The 16365-nt window shown below is 45.2% G+C and overlaps 1 protein-coding gene across 1 annotated transcript; it reads right to left on the reverse strand.

The window, feature by feature from the left end:
• Positions 1–6316: 6316 nt before the first annotated feature.
• LOC149432704 (putative G protein-coupled receptor 33) lies at positions 6317–15719 on the reverse strand. Its single transcript, XM_089664993.1, has 2 exons — positions 15352–15719; positions 6317–8496 (listed from the first exon to the last, which is right to left on the reverse strand). The coding sequence occupies exons 1-2, from the start codon at positions 15365–15367 to the stop codon at positions 7547–7549; spliced, it is 966 nt and encodes a 321-aa protein (XP_089521119.1). The 5' UTR covers positions 15368–15719; the 3' UTR covers positions 6317–7546.
• Positions 15720–16365: the final 646 nt, after the last annotated feature.

The raw sequence follows: 16365 nt of genomic DNA on the forward strand, positions 1-16365 counted from the left end.
GGAACACGTTCACTTCAATGCTTTTTTGAGCTGCTGCGATTTTGGAAAGAGTCGGGGGCTTTTTTTAAAGCAAAAAGCAGCGTTTTTGCTACAATAGAGTTCAATGGAGAAGCTGCTGAAATGCATGGTAGTACGTTTTTGGCACATTTTTGCCGCATCTTTGCCACTTTTTTGCCACATTTTTGCCACGGTTTGCGTTTTGCATTTTTTTTCTACCCAGCAAAAAAAAAATCCATTTAAAAAAAAAAGAGCTGAACAAAAAGCAAAACGCGTCAAAAAATGCATTAAAAACACGTGTAGGAAAACAAACTGCGAAAAGCACCGCAAAACGGACAAAAAGCAAACTGCATAGGTGTGAACGGAGCCTTACTGGATCTGAGCCATGGTTGGGGGTGGGTCAGTGAGGCAGTGATTGACTGATCAGGCTGAGGCAGCCAGCCAATCAAATTCATGTTTCTTTCATTTATCAGATTTGTTTTCATACATGTGATGTATACATTCGTTTTACACTTTTACTGTACAAATGTGTTTCAGTAAGCTGCTGTTGGTTAGGTCAGATATACTTACCTGAGCCCAGGGCTTTTTTTCTCAAAGATATGTGCAGGTACTCCCCCCTTCTGTTCACCCCTTGTCTCCACCCCCTACCCACCTCTGAGCACCCTCCCTTGGTTCCACCTCCTACCCACCTCTGAGCACCGTCCCTTGGTTCCAACCACTACCCACCTCTGAGCACCATCACTTGGTTCTACCCCCTACCCACCTCAGAGCACCATCAATTGGTTCTACCCCCTACCCACCTCTGAGCACCATCAATTGGTTCACCCCCCTACCAACCTCTGAGCACCATCAATTGGTTCTTCCCCCTACCGACCTCTGAGCACCATCACTTGGTTCCAGCCCCTACCCACCTCTGAGCACCATTACTTGATTCCACCCCCTACCCACCACTAAGAACCGTCACTTGGTTCCACCCCTACCCACCTCTGAGCACCATCACTTGGTTCCAGCCCCTACCCACCTCTGAGCACCATCACTTGATTCCACCCCCTGCCCACCTCTAAGCAATGTCCCTTGGTTCCACCCCCTACCCACTTCTGCGCACCGTCACTTGATTCCACCCCCTACCCACCACTAAGAACCGTCACTTGGTTCCACCCCTACCCACCTCTGAGCACCGTCCCTTGTTTCCACCCCCTACCCACCTTTGCACACCATCACTTAGTTCCACCCCCTACTCACCTCTGAGCACCGTCCCTTGGTTCCACCCCTTACCCACCTCTGAGCACCGTCCCTTGGTTCCACCCCCTACCCACCTCCCAGTACCTCTCCTTTTAGGGAATACAGAGCCAAGTATCATTTTGTGGTGCTAAATAATTTGTATGGAATTTGTTAGTGATAACATGAAAAGCAGAAAATAGATCCCCCACAGCCACCAGCAATAGACAGCCCCCCAGCAACAATAGACCCCAAGCAGCTACAAAAACAAAATGCCAACTGAGCAACAATAGATGCCCAGCAGCTACAACAGATTTCCAAGCAGCCAGAATCAATAGACTCTCCAGCAGCCAGCAAGAATAGACAACAGACCCCTCCCTCAACAGTAGATCCCTTCCAGCAACAATTGACTGCCACCAACAATAGATTCCCAACCAGCAACACTAGATCTCCCCAGAAACAATAGACCACCACACAAAAAATGGATCCCCTTCAATGACAATATATCCCCCAGCAGCCAGCAACAATAGACCCTCCAGCACACTCCAGCACCCCTTGCTATTACATACATTCAGTGCTGGAGGTGCCAGAACTGTGTTCCCCTGCGTTCCCACTGAGAAAAAAGCCCTTCCTGATCCCCATCTCAATCCAGCAATGAGCATGAGAGCAGCATCTCTCCCAAGTCCTCTTCTATGATGGTACTTGATCACTCCCAAGCCCCGCTCCTGTGAATGAACTCTCCACCCCCCCCCCCACACACTGCCTCCTTATGGCTCACTGGTTGTGATTGACAGCAATGGGAGCCAATGGCTCCTGCTGCTATTTGAGCCAATTAGGAGAGAGTGGGGGGAGGGGAGTTCATTCACAGGAGCGTGGCTTGGGAGTGAGCCTGATCGAGTGCCCCCATAGAAGAAACCATTGCACAGATCAGGTATGTATAACATTTTTTTGTGTTTTTTTTATTTACAACCTTTAGAATCACTTTAATTAGACAATATATATGCCTAGAGTTAAAAAATGCTCCCCTCAGCCGGAGAGCCACAGGCAGGGCATTCACAGGAGTGGATGGCTGTATGTGACGGGAGTCACTTTGAGTGGGGGGCCCATGGAACCCATCTCACTTTAGGGAGGTGGGGAGACCCCTGTCTCAGCTCCCCATATCCCTATTATGTGTAAGTCACCCTGTGCCTGTTAGGGGTACAGGGTGATCTGTCCTAATATTGGGGTGGGGGGTTGTTGATTGTTTAATGCCATGTGGTTGCATCCCATTGTTCTATTGCGTGTCTTGCTTGGGAGCAAACTATTATGGGATGTATGTTTATGTGTATTAGCTTAGTGGGGGGTGTCTCCAGCAGCCCTCCCTCCTGGCCATAGAGGGATTACTTTGACGCAGTTGGCCAGTTTAAACATGTATTGCAATATGTGTGAACCAAATATCCCTATTTGTTGCATAGCCACCCAAGCCACGCTCCTGTGAATGAACTCTGCCCTGCCTACGCAAGTGCTACTGTGGACACAATGCTAGCATAGGGGAAAAGACACAATGGGGAGAGCTACAAGGTTCAGGTGCAGAGGGTCCTTCAGAATTTCTAGAGTTAATGTGGTTACACCCCTTTAGCACCTGATGGATAAATGCATGCACTAGCTGTATGGATTTGAGCACAGGGATCTCTTGTTTGTTGTATTGTTGGGTCAGTAGCCAGACCTGAACCTTGTAGCTCTCCCCATTGTGTCTTTTCCCCTATGTTAGCATTGTGTCCACAGTAGCACTTGCGTAGGCAGGGCAGAGTAGGACTGGCCATAGAGGGATTACTTTGACGCAGTTGGCCAGCTTAAACATGTATTGCAATATGTGTGAACCAAATATCTCTATTTGTTGCATAGTTTGCTTGAAAGGGTATATACCAGTGTGCAGAGGGTCCTTCAGAATTTTTACGCCACTACAAGACACAGTACCGATGTAGAGGTCAGCAGAAGGAACCACAGAGCTCACAGGAAGTATTACATGTGCAAATTCTTTTGAATCTTTTGAAGGTAATGCCTTGCTACAATTTTTAATCCAGCAACAAAGTTGGTTTAACTACTTGACCTCTGGACGGTTTTTCCTCCTTCATGGCTATTTTTTGCTATGCAGCACTGCGCTACTTTAACTGGCAATTGTGCGTTCACTACAGTATACCCAAATTAAATTTATATAATTTTTTTTCACACAAATACGGCTTTCTTTTGGTGGTGGTATTTGATCACCACTGTTTTTTTTAATTTATTGTTATATAAATGAAAAAAGACCAAAAACTAAAAAAAAAAACAAATTACGTTCTGCTATTCTTTAATTTAATTTCATTCTTTTTTTTATTTTTCTTCATACATTTAGGTCAGACTGATTCTACTACATGTATTTGCTTAAAAAAAAATCCCACTATGTGTATATTATTGTTGGTTATGTGTTAGAGAAGACACTGGTAGCTTGTGATGAGGCAGAACACTGTTTTACTTGTGTGGCTTAAGTTGCAAACATACAGAACACATTTCAGCAGACATCTTGGTTTTGAAGAGAGAGAAAAAAAGAGGAATAGGAAGTGAGAGAACCAACAAGTTTTACACATATGTACAACTGGTAACCTTAGTGTACAGTGCCATCTACTGGTCAAGTGATATTAACACACAATACTATATAGTACATGCTGTTGTATCTCCAACAATTATTTGGTTTGTGCGACAGTTAAAATGTCTACAAACTATGGTATATATACTGGAATTTATGCTACTGTAGATGTGTAGCGCTGCCCTCTTGGGAGTTGGTTTTGGGTCCCCCTTATCTCTACACAGCCAGGCAACACTCATTTCCCAACTTCCATTCAGAGTCAGTGACCAGCCCATGGGTTTGTTTTTTGCTGGTTTTTTTGGGGTAAACAACTTGGATAGGGTTTAGGGCAGGGGTGGGCAACCTGCGGCTCTCCAGCTGCTGCAGGACTACAAGTTCCATCATGTCTCTGCAAATCATAGCTGTAACTATCAGTTTTGCAATGTCTCATGGGAAATGTAGTTCCACAACAGCTGGAGACCCCTGGTCTAGGGGTATATACAGTATATTGCTAAAAGTATTGGGCCAGCCCTCCAAATCATGTGATTCAGGTGTTCCAATCCCCTCCATGGCCACAGGTGTATACAATCAAGCCCCTAGGCATGCAGACTGCTTCTACAAACACTGGTGAAAGAATGGGTCGCTCTCAGGAGCTCAGTGACTCCAAGCATGGTCCCGTGATAGGTTGTCACCTGTGCAATAAGTCCATCCGTGACATTTCCTGGCTACTAAATATTCCACGCTCAACTGTTAGTGGGATTATAACAAAGTGGAATCAAATGGGAACAACAGCAACTCAGTCACCAAGTGGTAGGCCACGTCACATGACAGAGCGGGGTCAGCGCATGCTGAAGCGCACAGTGCGCAGAAGTCACCAACTGTCTGCAGAGTCAATAGCTGAAGACCTCCAAACATCATGTGGTCTTCAGATTAGCACAACAACAGTGCGTAGAAAGCTCCATGGAATGAGTTTCCATGGCCGAGCAGCTGCATCTAAGCTTTACATCACCAAGTGCAATATAAAGCGTCCGATGCCGTGGTGTAAAGCACGCCACCACTAGACTCTAGAGCAGTGGAGACGTGTTCTCTGGAGTGACCAATCACACTTCTCTGTCTGGCAATCCGATGGACGTGTCTGGGTTTGGCTGTTACCAGGAGAGCAAGGTTACCAAAGCAAGGTTCATAAAGACATGGATGAGCAAGTTTGGAGGATCTTGACTGGCCTGCACAGAGTCCTGACCTCAACCCCATAGAACACCTTTAAGATGAATTAGAGCGGAGACTGTGAGCCAGGCCTCCTCCCCCGACATCAGTGCCTGACCTGACAAATGTGCTTCTGGAAGAATGGTCCAACCTTCCCATAGACACCCTCCTAAACCTTGTGGATGGCCTTCCCAGAAGAGTTGAAGCTGTTATAGCTGCAAAGGGCGGGGCCAACTCAATAATGAACCCTACAGACTAAGACTGGGAGGCCATTAAAGTTCATTAAAGTGTGTGGAAAGGCAGGCGGCCCAATGCTTTTGGCAATATAGTATAGGATGGCAAACTTTACTTAAAACAATACCTCTGAGGACAAACCTCCTAAATTCTGTACAAAAATGATGGATCCTGGACTTTCTACTCCCTCCAGAGTGGAATCAGTCTCTGGACATATCAGTAACACAGTCTACATGAGAAGCACTTGGTCCCTGCTCTATATGAACCTCTTCAGACTCAAGCTAGAAACTGCCCATCCACCTGGCTGTCTTTGTAGATTATTACAGAGCAAGAGATTCTAGAACAGACTTGTAACACTGTCCCAGGGAGAACTGGTTGGGTATAGCACCTAGCAGCCCTCTCCCTTGTAGGCCCCATGGGTGTAGATGTACTCACACTGTCCTTATGTCCTGTAGCTTTGGGTAAACTGCTTTTGGTCAAAGTCGAACTCATCCAAAGACACGTCAAAGTCACATCAAAGTCATGTCAAAGCTGCATCAAGTCACACTGCAAAGTCGCAATGAAATCGCATGATTTTGAAGTTGCACAAATGTGAATGGAGCCTAAAGAGTATGTAAACCCGGCATTTCATATCCCTGATCTGTGCCTGCCTGTACCATGTACTTGTATGAAAAAATCTCCTGTTGACCATGCTAAGCAGGAGAACACAGCGTGGTCAGTTCTCTAGCCGTGAACCCAGCCTGCTCTCCTCCAATGGTCAGACTTGTGCTGACACCCCACCCCCTGCACAGCCATTCACTAGGAAGACCAGTGTTCTTCTGTTTCTCCTCCCCCAGCTCTTAAGCAGCTGAGAACAGAGGAAATGCGATCACATAAAAAAAAGGAGGAAAAAGGTATTTATAATGTTTTTTATATCTATGCACAAATGTTTTGCCTTCCATTTCTATTTCAAATTGAATGGCTTGTTTTACACAGCGAGGGTTTACAATCACTTTAAATATCTAAGATTTTGCACAGAGGTGGTTAATTATGCCCCTTTTTATATTTATATTTTCTTTTTTTAAGAGAGGAAATGAAAGATTTCAAGATGAAGTGATGCAATTTATTGAACGTGTACAGTAAGCTTTCTAAACAAAGACGTTGTAATGTTTTAGGACATACAGATACTGGTTAAGACTGAATCATTGTTAGAATGGATGACTGTAGATAAGGAGCCTTGTATCTCACTAATATAAAATCTACACCAGGCCATGGTGGGCTGATTCAGCTGGGCCTGTAGACTGAGCTTTAGCTCTCCAGATCCACAGACTTTGATCTGACGAACAGTCTCATTCGCATTCATAACAAAGTGAGAGGGTCTCTTTAAAGCCCACCTATCGGTCCACTTATCTTTCCTATGATCCTCCACTGCTTTGTTCTTCTGCCATCCAAACCCTGTGTAAGCTTTGTGTTGGAGATTTCACAGGGTTGATAATCTGTCCTCCTTCATTTGACAGTGTTCAGGCCTTGTGACTGTCCATGGTTATGAGCTTTCACAGGGTTGATAATCTGTCCTCCTTCATTTGACATTGTTCAGGTCTAGTGACTGACCATGGTTATGAGCTTTCACAGGGTTGATAATCTGTCCTCCGTTGACAGTGTTCAGGCCTAGTGACTGACCATGGTTATGAGCTTTCACAGGGTTGATAATCTGTCCTCCTTCATTGACAGTGTTCAGGCCTAGCGACTGACCATGGTTATGAGCTTTCACAGGGTTGATAATCTGTCCTCCTTCATTGACAGTGTTCAGGCCTAGTGACTGACCATGGTTATGAGCTTTCACAGGGTTGATAATCTGTCCTCCTTCATTTGACATTGTTCAGGTCTAGTGACTGACCATGGTTATGAGCTTTCACAGGGTTGATAATCTGTCCTCCGTTGACAGTGTTCAGGCCTAGTGACTGTCCATGGTTATGAGCTTTCACAGGGTTGATAATCTGTCCTCCTTCATTTGACATTGTTCAGGTCTAGTGACTGACCATGGTTATGAGCTTTCACAGGGTTGATAATCTGTCCTCCTTCATTGACAGTGTTCAGGCCTAGCGACTGACCATGGTTATGAGCTTTCACAGGGTTGATAATCTGTCCTCCTTCATTGACAGTGTTCAGGCCTAGTGACTGACCATGGTTATGAGCTTTCACAGGGTTGATCATCTGTCCTCCTTCATTTGACAGTGTTCAGGCCTAGCGACTGACCATGGTTATGAGTTTTCTCCATCATTGGAGAAAAAAAAACAGGTATATTGAAAAAAGAAGGAAGCAAGGGGAACACTATTTAACTAAGCAAATGCAACACTGTATGGATTTCTTGAGCTCCTTGCTGAAGCTGTCCACAATGAATAGGTAAAGCATTGGTGTGAAACAGCAGTTAATACAGGTAAAACATGTCGTGAGCATGAGCAAAGTCTGTAGGATTTCCTCTCGGAATTTTTCTTTCTCCAGAATCATTCCATTCCGTATATGGTAGGGCATCCAGTAGATGAAGAACGAGGCTATGACAACACTTATCAGCTTATACGGCTTGTTAGTCTTGGGCATCTCCTCCAGTTTAAGTCTGAAGGCTATTCGGAGATAGCAAAGGACCATAATAGAGAAAGGAAGGAGAAAACTCATCGATAGGTGGAAGAAGTACAGAACCCACTGGGTCGATGGTTCAAGCTTCTCTAGATGGCCTTCATCCCTAGAGATGGTGAACTCCGCACAGCATACTGTGATGTTCCTATCTTGTTGTACATTACAAAGCACGAGATATGGGGAGCTGCATAGGACAGCCAACCCCCACAGAGACAAGCAAACCATATAAGCCCGGAGTGGTGTTACGTGTTTTCGGTGCCAGACTGGGTGAAACACCAAGAGAAAACGTTCAAAGCTTATGGCCATGAGGAAGAAGACGGCGGCGTGTGCACACATTTCTATCAAGGCATTGTTCATCTTACACATGAAGGATCCTAAGGTCCACCCGGGATTTCTCAGGACATAGGTTGCTATAATGGGCATGTCCACGGTAAAAATAAGATTGGTGATGATGAGGTGGAAGAACCAAATGGTGTTGACATTCTGCACCATCCTGAACCTGAGGACCCAAATGTAAAGGGAATTTGTGATAAGTCCGAAGATAAATGTGAGGATCAAGATGAAAGCTGCTATTAAATTTGGGGTCGTAACTTCTGGGTAAGATGTTCCAGCGGATATGTTCACATGCAGGTCTGTCATGGTATCATCTGCATAAAAAAAGAATGTGACAGACAGGGTTTAGAAGGATACTACAGTGCAAAGGATAAAGAATCCAGCATCTCTTGCTATATTCAGACCCTGTCTCTCATCCTATTCCAATCCACCCCACTTCCACCCGTTCAGGAGTTCCAGTAAAAATAAACTCAGAGCCATACAAAGCAGCATGCTGACACAGTAAAACAGACACAGCACACAGTTAACCCTTTGATCGCCCCAAATGTTAACCTCTTCCTGCTCAGTGCCATTAGTACAGTGTCAGTGCTTTTTATTAGCACTGATCACTGAATTGGCGTCACTGGGGACGTCAGTGACACTAAGTCAGTTCCCCCCCCAGTGTCAGAATACCCACCGCAGTCCCACTATAAGTTGCTGATCGCCGCCTTGACTAGTATAAAAAAAAAAGAAATCCAGTGTATATACCGCCGTTTGCAGATGCTATAACTTTCATGTAAACCAATTAATTTACATGTATTGGGATTTTTTTCAGCAAAGACATGGAGCAGAATACATTTTGGCATAAATTTATGACGAAATTTGATTTTCAAATTTTTTTTACTGGACATGCTTAATAGCAAAAAGTCAAAAATATAGTTTTTTTTTTTTATCAAAATTGTCGGTCTTTTTTTTTTATATATAGCACAAAAAATAAAATCCGCGCGTATTTAATAGCAAAAAGTCAAAAATATATTTTTTTTGCTCAAAGTTGTCAGTCTTTTTTTTTTTTATATATAGCTCAAAAAATAAAAACCGCACATGTTTAATAGCAAAAAGGCAAAAATATAGTTTTTTTCTAAAAATTGTCGGTCTTTTTTTTTATATATATATAGCACAAAAAATAAAAACCACGCATATTTAATAGCAAAAAGTCAAAATATTGTTTTTTCTCAAAATTGTCGGTCTTTTTTTTTTTTATATAGCACAAAAAATAAAAACCGCACAGGCGATCAAATACCACCAAAAGAAAGCTCCATTTGTGGGGAAAAAAAACCACATACATTTCATTTGGGTGCAGCATTGCATGAGCGCGCAATTGTCAGGTAAAGTAACGCATCGCCGTATCGGAAAAAATGGCCTTGTCAGGAAGGGGGGTAAATCCTCTGGAGGGCAAGTGGTTAATTATTACTATACACTATCACTGTACTAGAATCATAAAACAGGGAGTGCTGCACTCCCTGTTTTATGATTCTAGTAGGAAGGTTTTGTGGTTCCTTTTAGTGCATTGGTCGCTTTTCAGAGTGCGCTCACTAACTTACATATATTGACTATCACTGTACTAATGACACTGGCTGGGAAGGGGTTAACATCTTGGGTAATCAAGGGGTTAAGTGTGTGCCTAACGAGTATTCATTTGTGTAATATGTGCTGCTTTTTTTTATAAAAATCTTGTTTCTTCCCCCTGCTTTGCAGGGAGAAGAAACAGAGAGATTGTTCCTTCTATACAGATCCTGGGTTGTGATTGGACACAGCCAATGAATCATTTGCTGGGACCTGCTGACAAACTCCCGCTTTGTAGAGTCACAGCAGAAGTCGGCAGGCGGGGGCCCTGTACCCAGAAGGGGCCAGCGATGTACAGGTACAAGCAGACTATATAGCCAGTATATTCCTGCCACTGTAAAAAATCACCCAGATGGCTCTACACAATGGCTAAGTCCACAAGATGGGCGGTATATGTGTGCACATAACATATTCTCCCGAGGAGTAAATCATGACTCCACATATATAGTATCAGGTAGGGGCGGACTGACCATTCGAGCACTCGGGCACTGCCCGAGGGCCCGGGGTCAGTAGGGGGCCCCATGAAATGCCTCTGGTACCTTTTATAGGCTTTTTTGGGTGTGCTTTGAGTGTGGGCAAGGACACAAGGGCCCCATGATCCCCTATTGCCCGGGGGCCCCATGAGTTGTCAGTCCACCCCTGGTATCAGGTAGTGTGTCTCGTGTAGGGGAGTACAGCCATAAATAGGTGCAATGCTGATTTAAGCCGGCCACACACGCGTCGAATTCCGAAAGAATTTTCTTTCGAAAATCTTTTCTAAGAATTTTTGTTCGAATTTTGCACCATAGAAATGGGCGATTTTCGTGTGACCATCGAATTTGAGTGATAGGGCATATTGGAAATTTTTTTAAAAAATGAACGAATTTCAAATCAATGATGGGAGAATCGTGAAAGAAATATAAAGCTGTGACCTGGAAAGAAAAGAAAATTCTTGGCCACGAAAATTCTTTTCTGTAGCAACACGAGGAGAAATTGAAGGCTTGGTTGGTGGAATTTCTAAATCAATGGTGGCGCCATCGTATTGCAAAATGCACTAAATTTCCGATTTTCTAAAGAAAATTTGTTCAGAATTGGACCCATGTGTGGCCTGCATAAGACTCCAACACTCAGTGATATCTGATGACAGATAGTGACCCCGAAGCTCAAAAGCCGATGTTATCCAGGGTGAGTCAAGGATATGATATGATCAGGGGCGGACTGACCATTTGGAAACTCTGGCACTGCCCGAGGGCCCGGGGTCAGTAGGGGGCCCCATGAGATGCTCCTGGTACCTTTTTCATAGTCTTTTTTGGGTTTGGGCAAGGACACAGGGGCCCCATCATCCCCTATTGCCCGGGGGCCCCATGAGTTCTCAGTCCGCCCCCGGATATGATCTGTGTGCAGATGGAGCAACTCCACTTAGTTCATTATGAGGTCCATTTACTAAGTCTGGTGCAGCTCTGCATAGAAACCAATCAGCTTCCAGGTTTTATTGCCGAAGCTTCATTGAACAAACTGAAGTGAGAAGCTGATTGGCTCCCAGATTCTGAGTGCTCCAGTTTTAGTAAATCTCCCCCCTATGTCTCACTCAATTCAGGTTAAGACAACCAGGGGTGGACTGACCACTCATGCCCGAGGGCCCGGGGTCAGTAAGGGGTTCCATGAGATGCCCCTGGAGCCTTTCATAGGTTTTTTTGGGTGTGGGTGAGGACACAGGGGCCCCTTGATCCCCCATTGCCCAGGGGCCCCATGAGTTGTCAGTCCGCCCCTGGATATGATCTGTGTGCAGATGGAGCAACTCCACTTAGTTCACTATGAGGTCCATTTACTATGTCTGGTGCAGCTCTGCACAGAAACCAATCAGCTTCCAGGTTTTATTGCCGAAGCTTCATTGAACAAACTGAAGTGAGAAGCTGATTGGCTCCCAGATTCTGAGTGCTCCAGTTTTAGTAAATCTCCCCCTATGTCTCATTCAATTCAGATTAAGACAACCAGGGGCGGACTGACCATTCATGCCCGAGGGCCCGGGGTCAGTAGGGGGCCCATGAGATGTCCCTGGAGCCTTTCATAGGGTGTGGTTTGACTGTGGGCGAGGTCACAGGGGCCCCTTGATCCCCCATTGCCCAGGGGCCCCATGAGTTGTCAGTCCGCCCCTGAAGACAATCATAGCAAACAGAATGCAACATTGTTGCAACCGCTGCAGCATTATGGGGTGGATTTATAAAACCAAATAGACTGTGCACTTTGCAAGTGCAGTTGCACCAGAGTTTAGTAAATGTGCAGAAACTCTGCTGACTTTCATCATCCAATCAGGTGCAAGCAAAAATGCTTTTTTTTTTAAATTTTCCTTGCATGTGATTGGGTATTCTTGACAAAGGGAAGCTTTTTTTCATTTACTAAGCTCTGGAGCAACTGCAATTTGCTTAGTTCACTGTCTGTCTGCCTTTAGTAAAACAACCCCTGTGTGTATAGTTCAGCCTCACGCACACGGGACTTTTTAAATCGGCTATTTTTGGCTTTTGGCGTTTTTGTCTAGTCAGTAAACTCCGCAGCATGTTATCCTATGGGTCCATACACACACAGGCTGCACATTTTTTTGGCTGGGAAAAAAACAGAACTAATGAGTTTCTAGAGGAGTTTTTTAGCTGTACAAAGGCTCTAAGGCTGATAAATGCAGCAAAACTTGGTAAAACACAGCAAGCCAGTGTTTTTGGGACTTTTTGGAGAAAAATAATTTTCTTTGGTAAAAAAAAATCACAAAGAAATGAGAAAGAGAGGGGGGGGGGGTGAGAGGGGTGTGATGAAGGGGGGGAGAGAGAGAGAGGGGGGAGAGGGAGATAAGGAAAGAGGGAGAGTGAGAGGGGTGAGAGGGGGGGAGAGGAGAGGGGGGGTAGAGAGTGAGGGAGGTGGGGAGAGAGAGGGGGGGAGGAGAGAAAGAGAGAGAGAGGGGAGAAAAGGAGAGAGAGGGAAGGAGAGAGGGGAGGGAGAGAGGGGAGGGAAAGGGAGAGAGGGGGGAGAGGAGAGAGAGAGAGAGAGAGAGAAAGAGGAGGGATGGAAAGTTAGAGGGGGAGGATGAGAGGGGGAGAGATAGAGAGAGTGAGGGAGGGGGTGAGAGAGACAGAGGGGGGGAGGGGGGGAGGAGAGAAAGAGAGAGGGGGAGGATGAGAGAGGTGGGAGAGGAGAGAAAGAGAGGGGGAGAAGGAGAGAGGAAGGGAGGAGAGAGGGAGAGAGAGAGGGGAGGGGAGAGAGAGAGGGGGGCAAGAGAGAGAGGAGGGAGAGACAGAGGGTGAGAGGGAGGCAGGGGTAGAGAGAGGGGGGAGAGGGAGAGAAAGCGGGAGGGGAGAGAGGGAGGAAGGGAGAGAGAAAGGGGGGGGAGGGAGAGGGTGAGGATGAGAGGGGGAAAGAGGGAGGGGACAGGGGATAGAAAGAGAGAGGGAGAGGGGGAGAATGAGAGGGAGGGAGAGAGAGAGAGTGGGGGGGGGGAGAGGAGAGAGTGAGGGAGGGGGGTGATAGAGAGGGGGGGGGAGAAAGAGGGAGGGGAGAGAGCGTGAGGGAGGGGTGAGAGAGAGAGGGGGGAGGGAAGGAGAGAGAGAGAGGGGGGAGAGAGGCAGGGGGGAGAGGGAGGGAGAGAGAAATAGGGGGGAGGGAGGGGAAAGAGAGTGAGGGAGGAAGAGAAAGAGAAAGAGAGAAGGAGAGGGGAGAATGAGAGAGGGAGAGAGAGAGTGAGGGAGAGAGAGAGAGAGAGAGAGAGGGAGAGAGAGAGAGGGGGGAGGAGAGAGTGGGAGGGGGGAGGGGTAGAGAGAGGAAGAGGGAGGGGGGAGAGAGAGAGGGGGGAGAGAGAGAGGGAGGGAGAGAGAGAGGGAGGAAGGGAGAGTGGGTGAGAGGGAAGAAAGAGAGAGGGAGGTAAAGAGGGAGGGATCTACCCATAGGGAGCCATGTACTGAGACATTTATGGGACGCCATTGCCTGGCCGCCTGTAGCTCTCCTAAGTCCTGAGTCGCTGTCCTGGAACATGCTGCAGATCAGAAAGTCACATTGCCGTACGTCTTTCAGGTTATTGACTGCGAACATATCCAAGCCAACAGCTCAGCCAGGCAGCAGGCATTTTTAGAAGGAGAAGTCAGCAAACGTCACCTCCATTTTCATTCAGTACAGGCTTTCTTTAACCACGTCCCGCCCACACGCAATGTACTGCAGACGGACAGCCAGTGTAGGCACAGCGATGGACCCGTATATTGCTAGCTACTTCTGGGCATAGGTCACATGCATGCGTAGCCCCCCCTGGCTGTCATCTGCTGTGTTTGTACACAGCGGGAGCCTGTCAGCAAGTCCCGGCCAATAATTCACAGCCCTGAGCTCTGTGCTGGCATTCAACACAGAGCTCTGTACAGAGGGAGCCATCTCTCTGCATTGCAGGGATGAGAAACTTAGAGATCTATTAGTAAAATCAGCACACATTACACAGAGTTAGGCACACATTTAACCCCTTGATCACCCTAGAGGTTAACCCCTTCCCACTCAGTGTCATTAGTACAGTGACAGTGTACAGTATTAGCACTGATCACTGTATTAGAGTCACTGGAGATGTCAGTGGCAGTTAATCAGTTCTCCCTCCCAGCATCAGTTAGTGTCAGATTACCCACCATACTATCGCAGTCCTGCTATAAGTCTCTGATCACTACCATTAATAGTATAACAAACAATAAATACACATTTCAGTATATATTCCATCGTTTGTAGATGTTAGAGCTTTCATGCAAACCAATCAATATACACTTATTGGGATTTTCTTTATCTAAGACCTGTAGCAGAATACATTTTTTGAAGAAATTTGAATTTTTAAATTTTTTTATTGGATATGTTTTATAGCAGAAAGTAATAAATATTGTTTTTATTTCCCAAACTTTTTTTTTCGATGTTTTTCATTTATATTGCAAAGAATAAAAAACCCAGTGATGATCAAATACCCAAAAAAAAGAGAGCTTATTTTTGTGAAAAAATGATAAAAATTTCATTTGTGTACAGCGTTGCATGACTGCGCAAATACCAGTTAAAGTAGCGCAGTGCTAAACAGCAAAAAATGGTTTGGTTATGAAGGTGGGGGGGGGGGGGGGGTAAAACCTTCCAAAGCTGAAGTTTTTAAAGGGGAGGCTCAGAAAGCAAAATTTCTGTGTAGAAGCCTTAGATGGAAGCTGCTGCTCTTTGTAACCCAAGCAGGATATATCCACTTCTGGGCAGAAGTGCTAAAATGAATTGGCATGACTCGAGACAGCACGGCTCTGGAACTGATAGGCAGCCGGGGAATCTGAGAATGGCAGCTTTTATATGAGGCTTCTCACACAGGTAGGATGACTCCTAACCAGGGCTGGACTGACCATTGGGAAACTCGGGCACTGCCCGAGGGCCCGGGGTCAGTAGGGGGCCCCATGAGATGCCCCTGGTACCTTTTTCATAGGCTTTTTTGAGTTTGGGCAAGGACACAGGGGCCCCATGATCCCCTATTGCCCGGGGGCCCCATGAGTTGTCAGTCCGCCCCTGATCCTAACATTTCCTCTTAAATTTCAGAATTTTAAAGCCAAAAAAGTTACCTGTTTCACGGAGCATCTCAGCAAGTCGATGTTGTCTCCTTCATCCGATCACAGAATCTTCTTACAGAAAGCAACCCTCCTGCGTGTCACAAGTTGTAACTGATAGATAATAGAACGAATACTGGACATCGAGGACTTCCCCTTTCATATCTTTCTTAGCAGAGCAGCTTTTTTTTTCCTTAGTGGTTTTGGTCGTTCTGCTTTCACTTAATATCATGCAAAATGTCCACTCTGCTCCTCCCAAGACCTCCAGCTCTCTCATCGCCACCTCCCATCTATGCCATGCTCCAGGACTTCTCCAGAGGCATTCCCTTCCCCTGGAACTACTTAACCCAACCGGTCTGGCTATCTCCAACTCTGTCCACCTTTAAGGGATCTCTGAAAACTCATCCCTTTAGGGAAGCCTATTCCACCTGTAGCTAGAAATTGAATCTTACATTTTGGAACAACTCATCCCCACACAGTTATTACCTTCTGTGTCTCTTCCCCTTCCATTTCAGTTGTAAGATTTCACGAGCAGAGCCCTCCAGTCCCCTTGTCTTCAGTTATATTGCAACTCTACTGTTTACCTTTATTTTGTAAAGCGCTGTGTAAACTGTATATATAAGTCTTGTATATTATTTTTATTTATATACAGGATTGAAAAAATATTATTCATATTATATAATTATACACAGGCACAGGCAGAGCCATTGGCGCTATAGAAGTCCTGTATAATAATGTAATAATTGTATATTATTTTTATTTATATACAGGATTTACAAAATATTATTCATATTAATATTATATTATAATTATTATAATTAATATAAAATAATTATACACAGGCACAAGCAGAGCCATTGGCGCTATAGAAGTCCTGTATAATAATGTAATAATTGTATATTATTTTTATTTATATACAGGATTTACAAAATATTATTCATATTAATATTATATTATAATTATTATAATTAATATAAAATAATTATACACAGGCACAAGCAGAGCCATTGGCGCTATAGAAGTCCTGTA

This window comes from Staurois parvus, unplaced genomic scaffold, assembly GCF_062004578.1.
Source record: "Staurois parvus isolate SC_StPar_1 unplaced genomic scaffold, SC_StPar_1.0 ptg002113l, whole genome shotgun sequence".
Taxonomy (NCBI): domain Eukaryota; kingdom Metazoa; phylum Chordata; class Amphibia; order Anura; family Ranidae; genus Staurois; species Staurois parvus.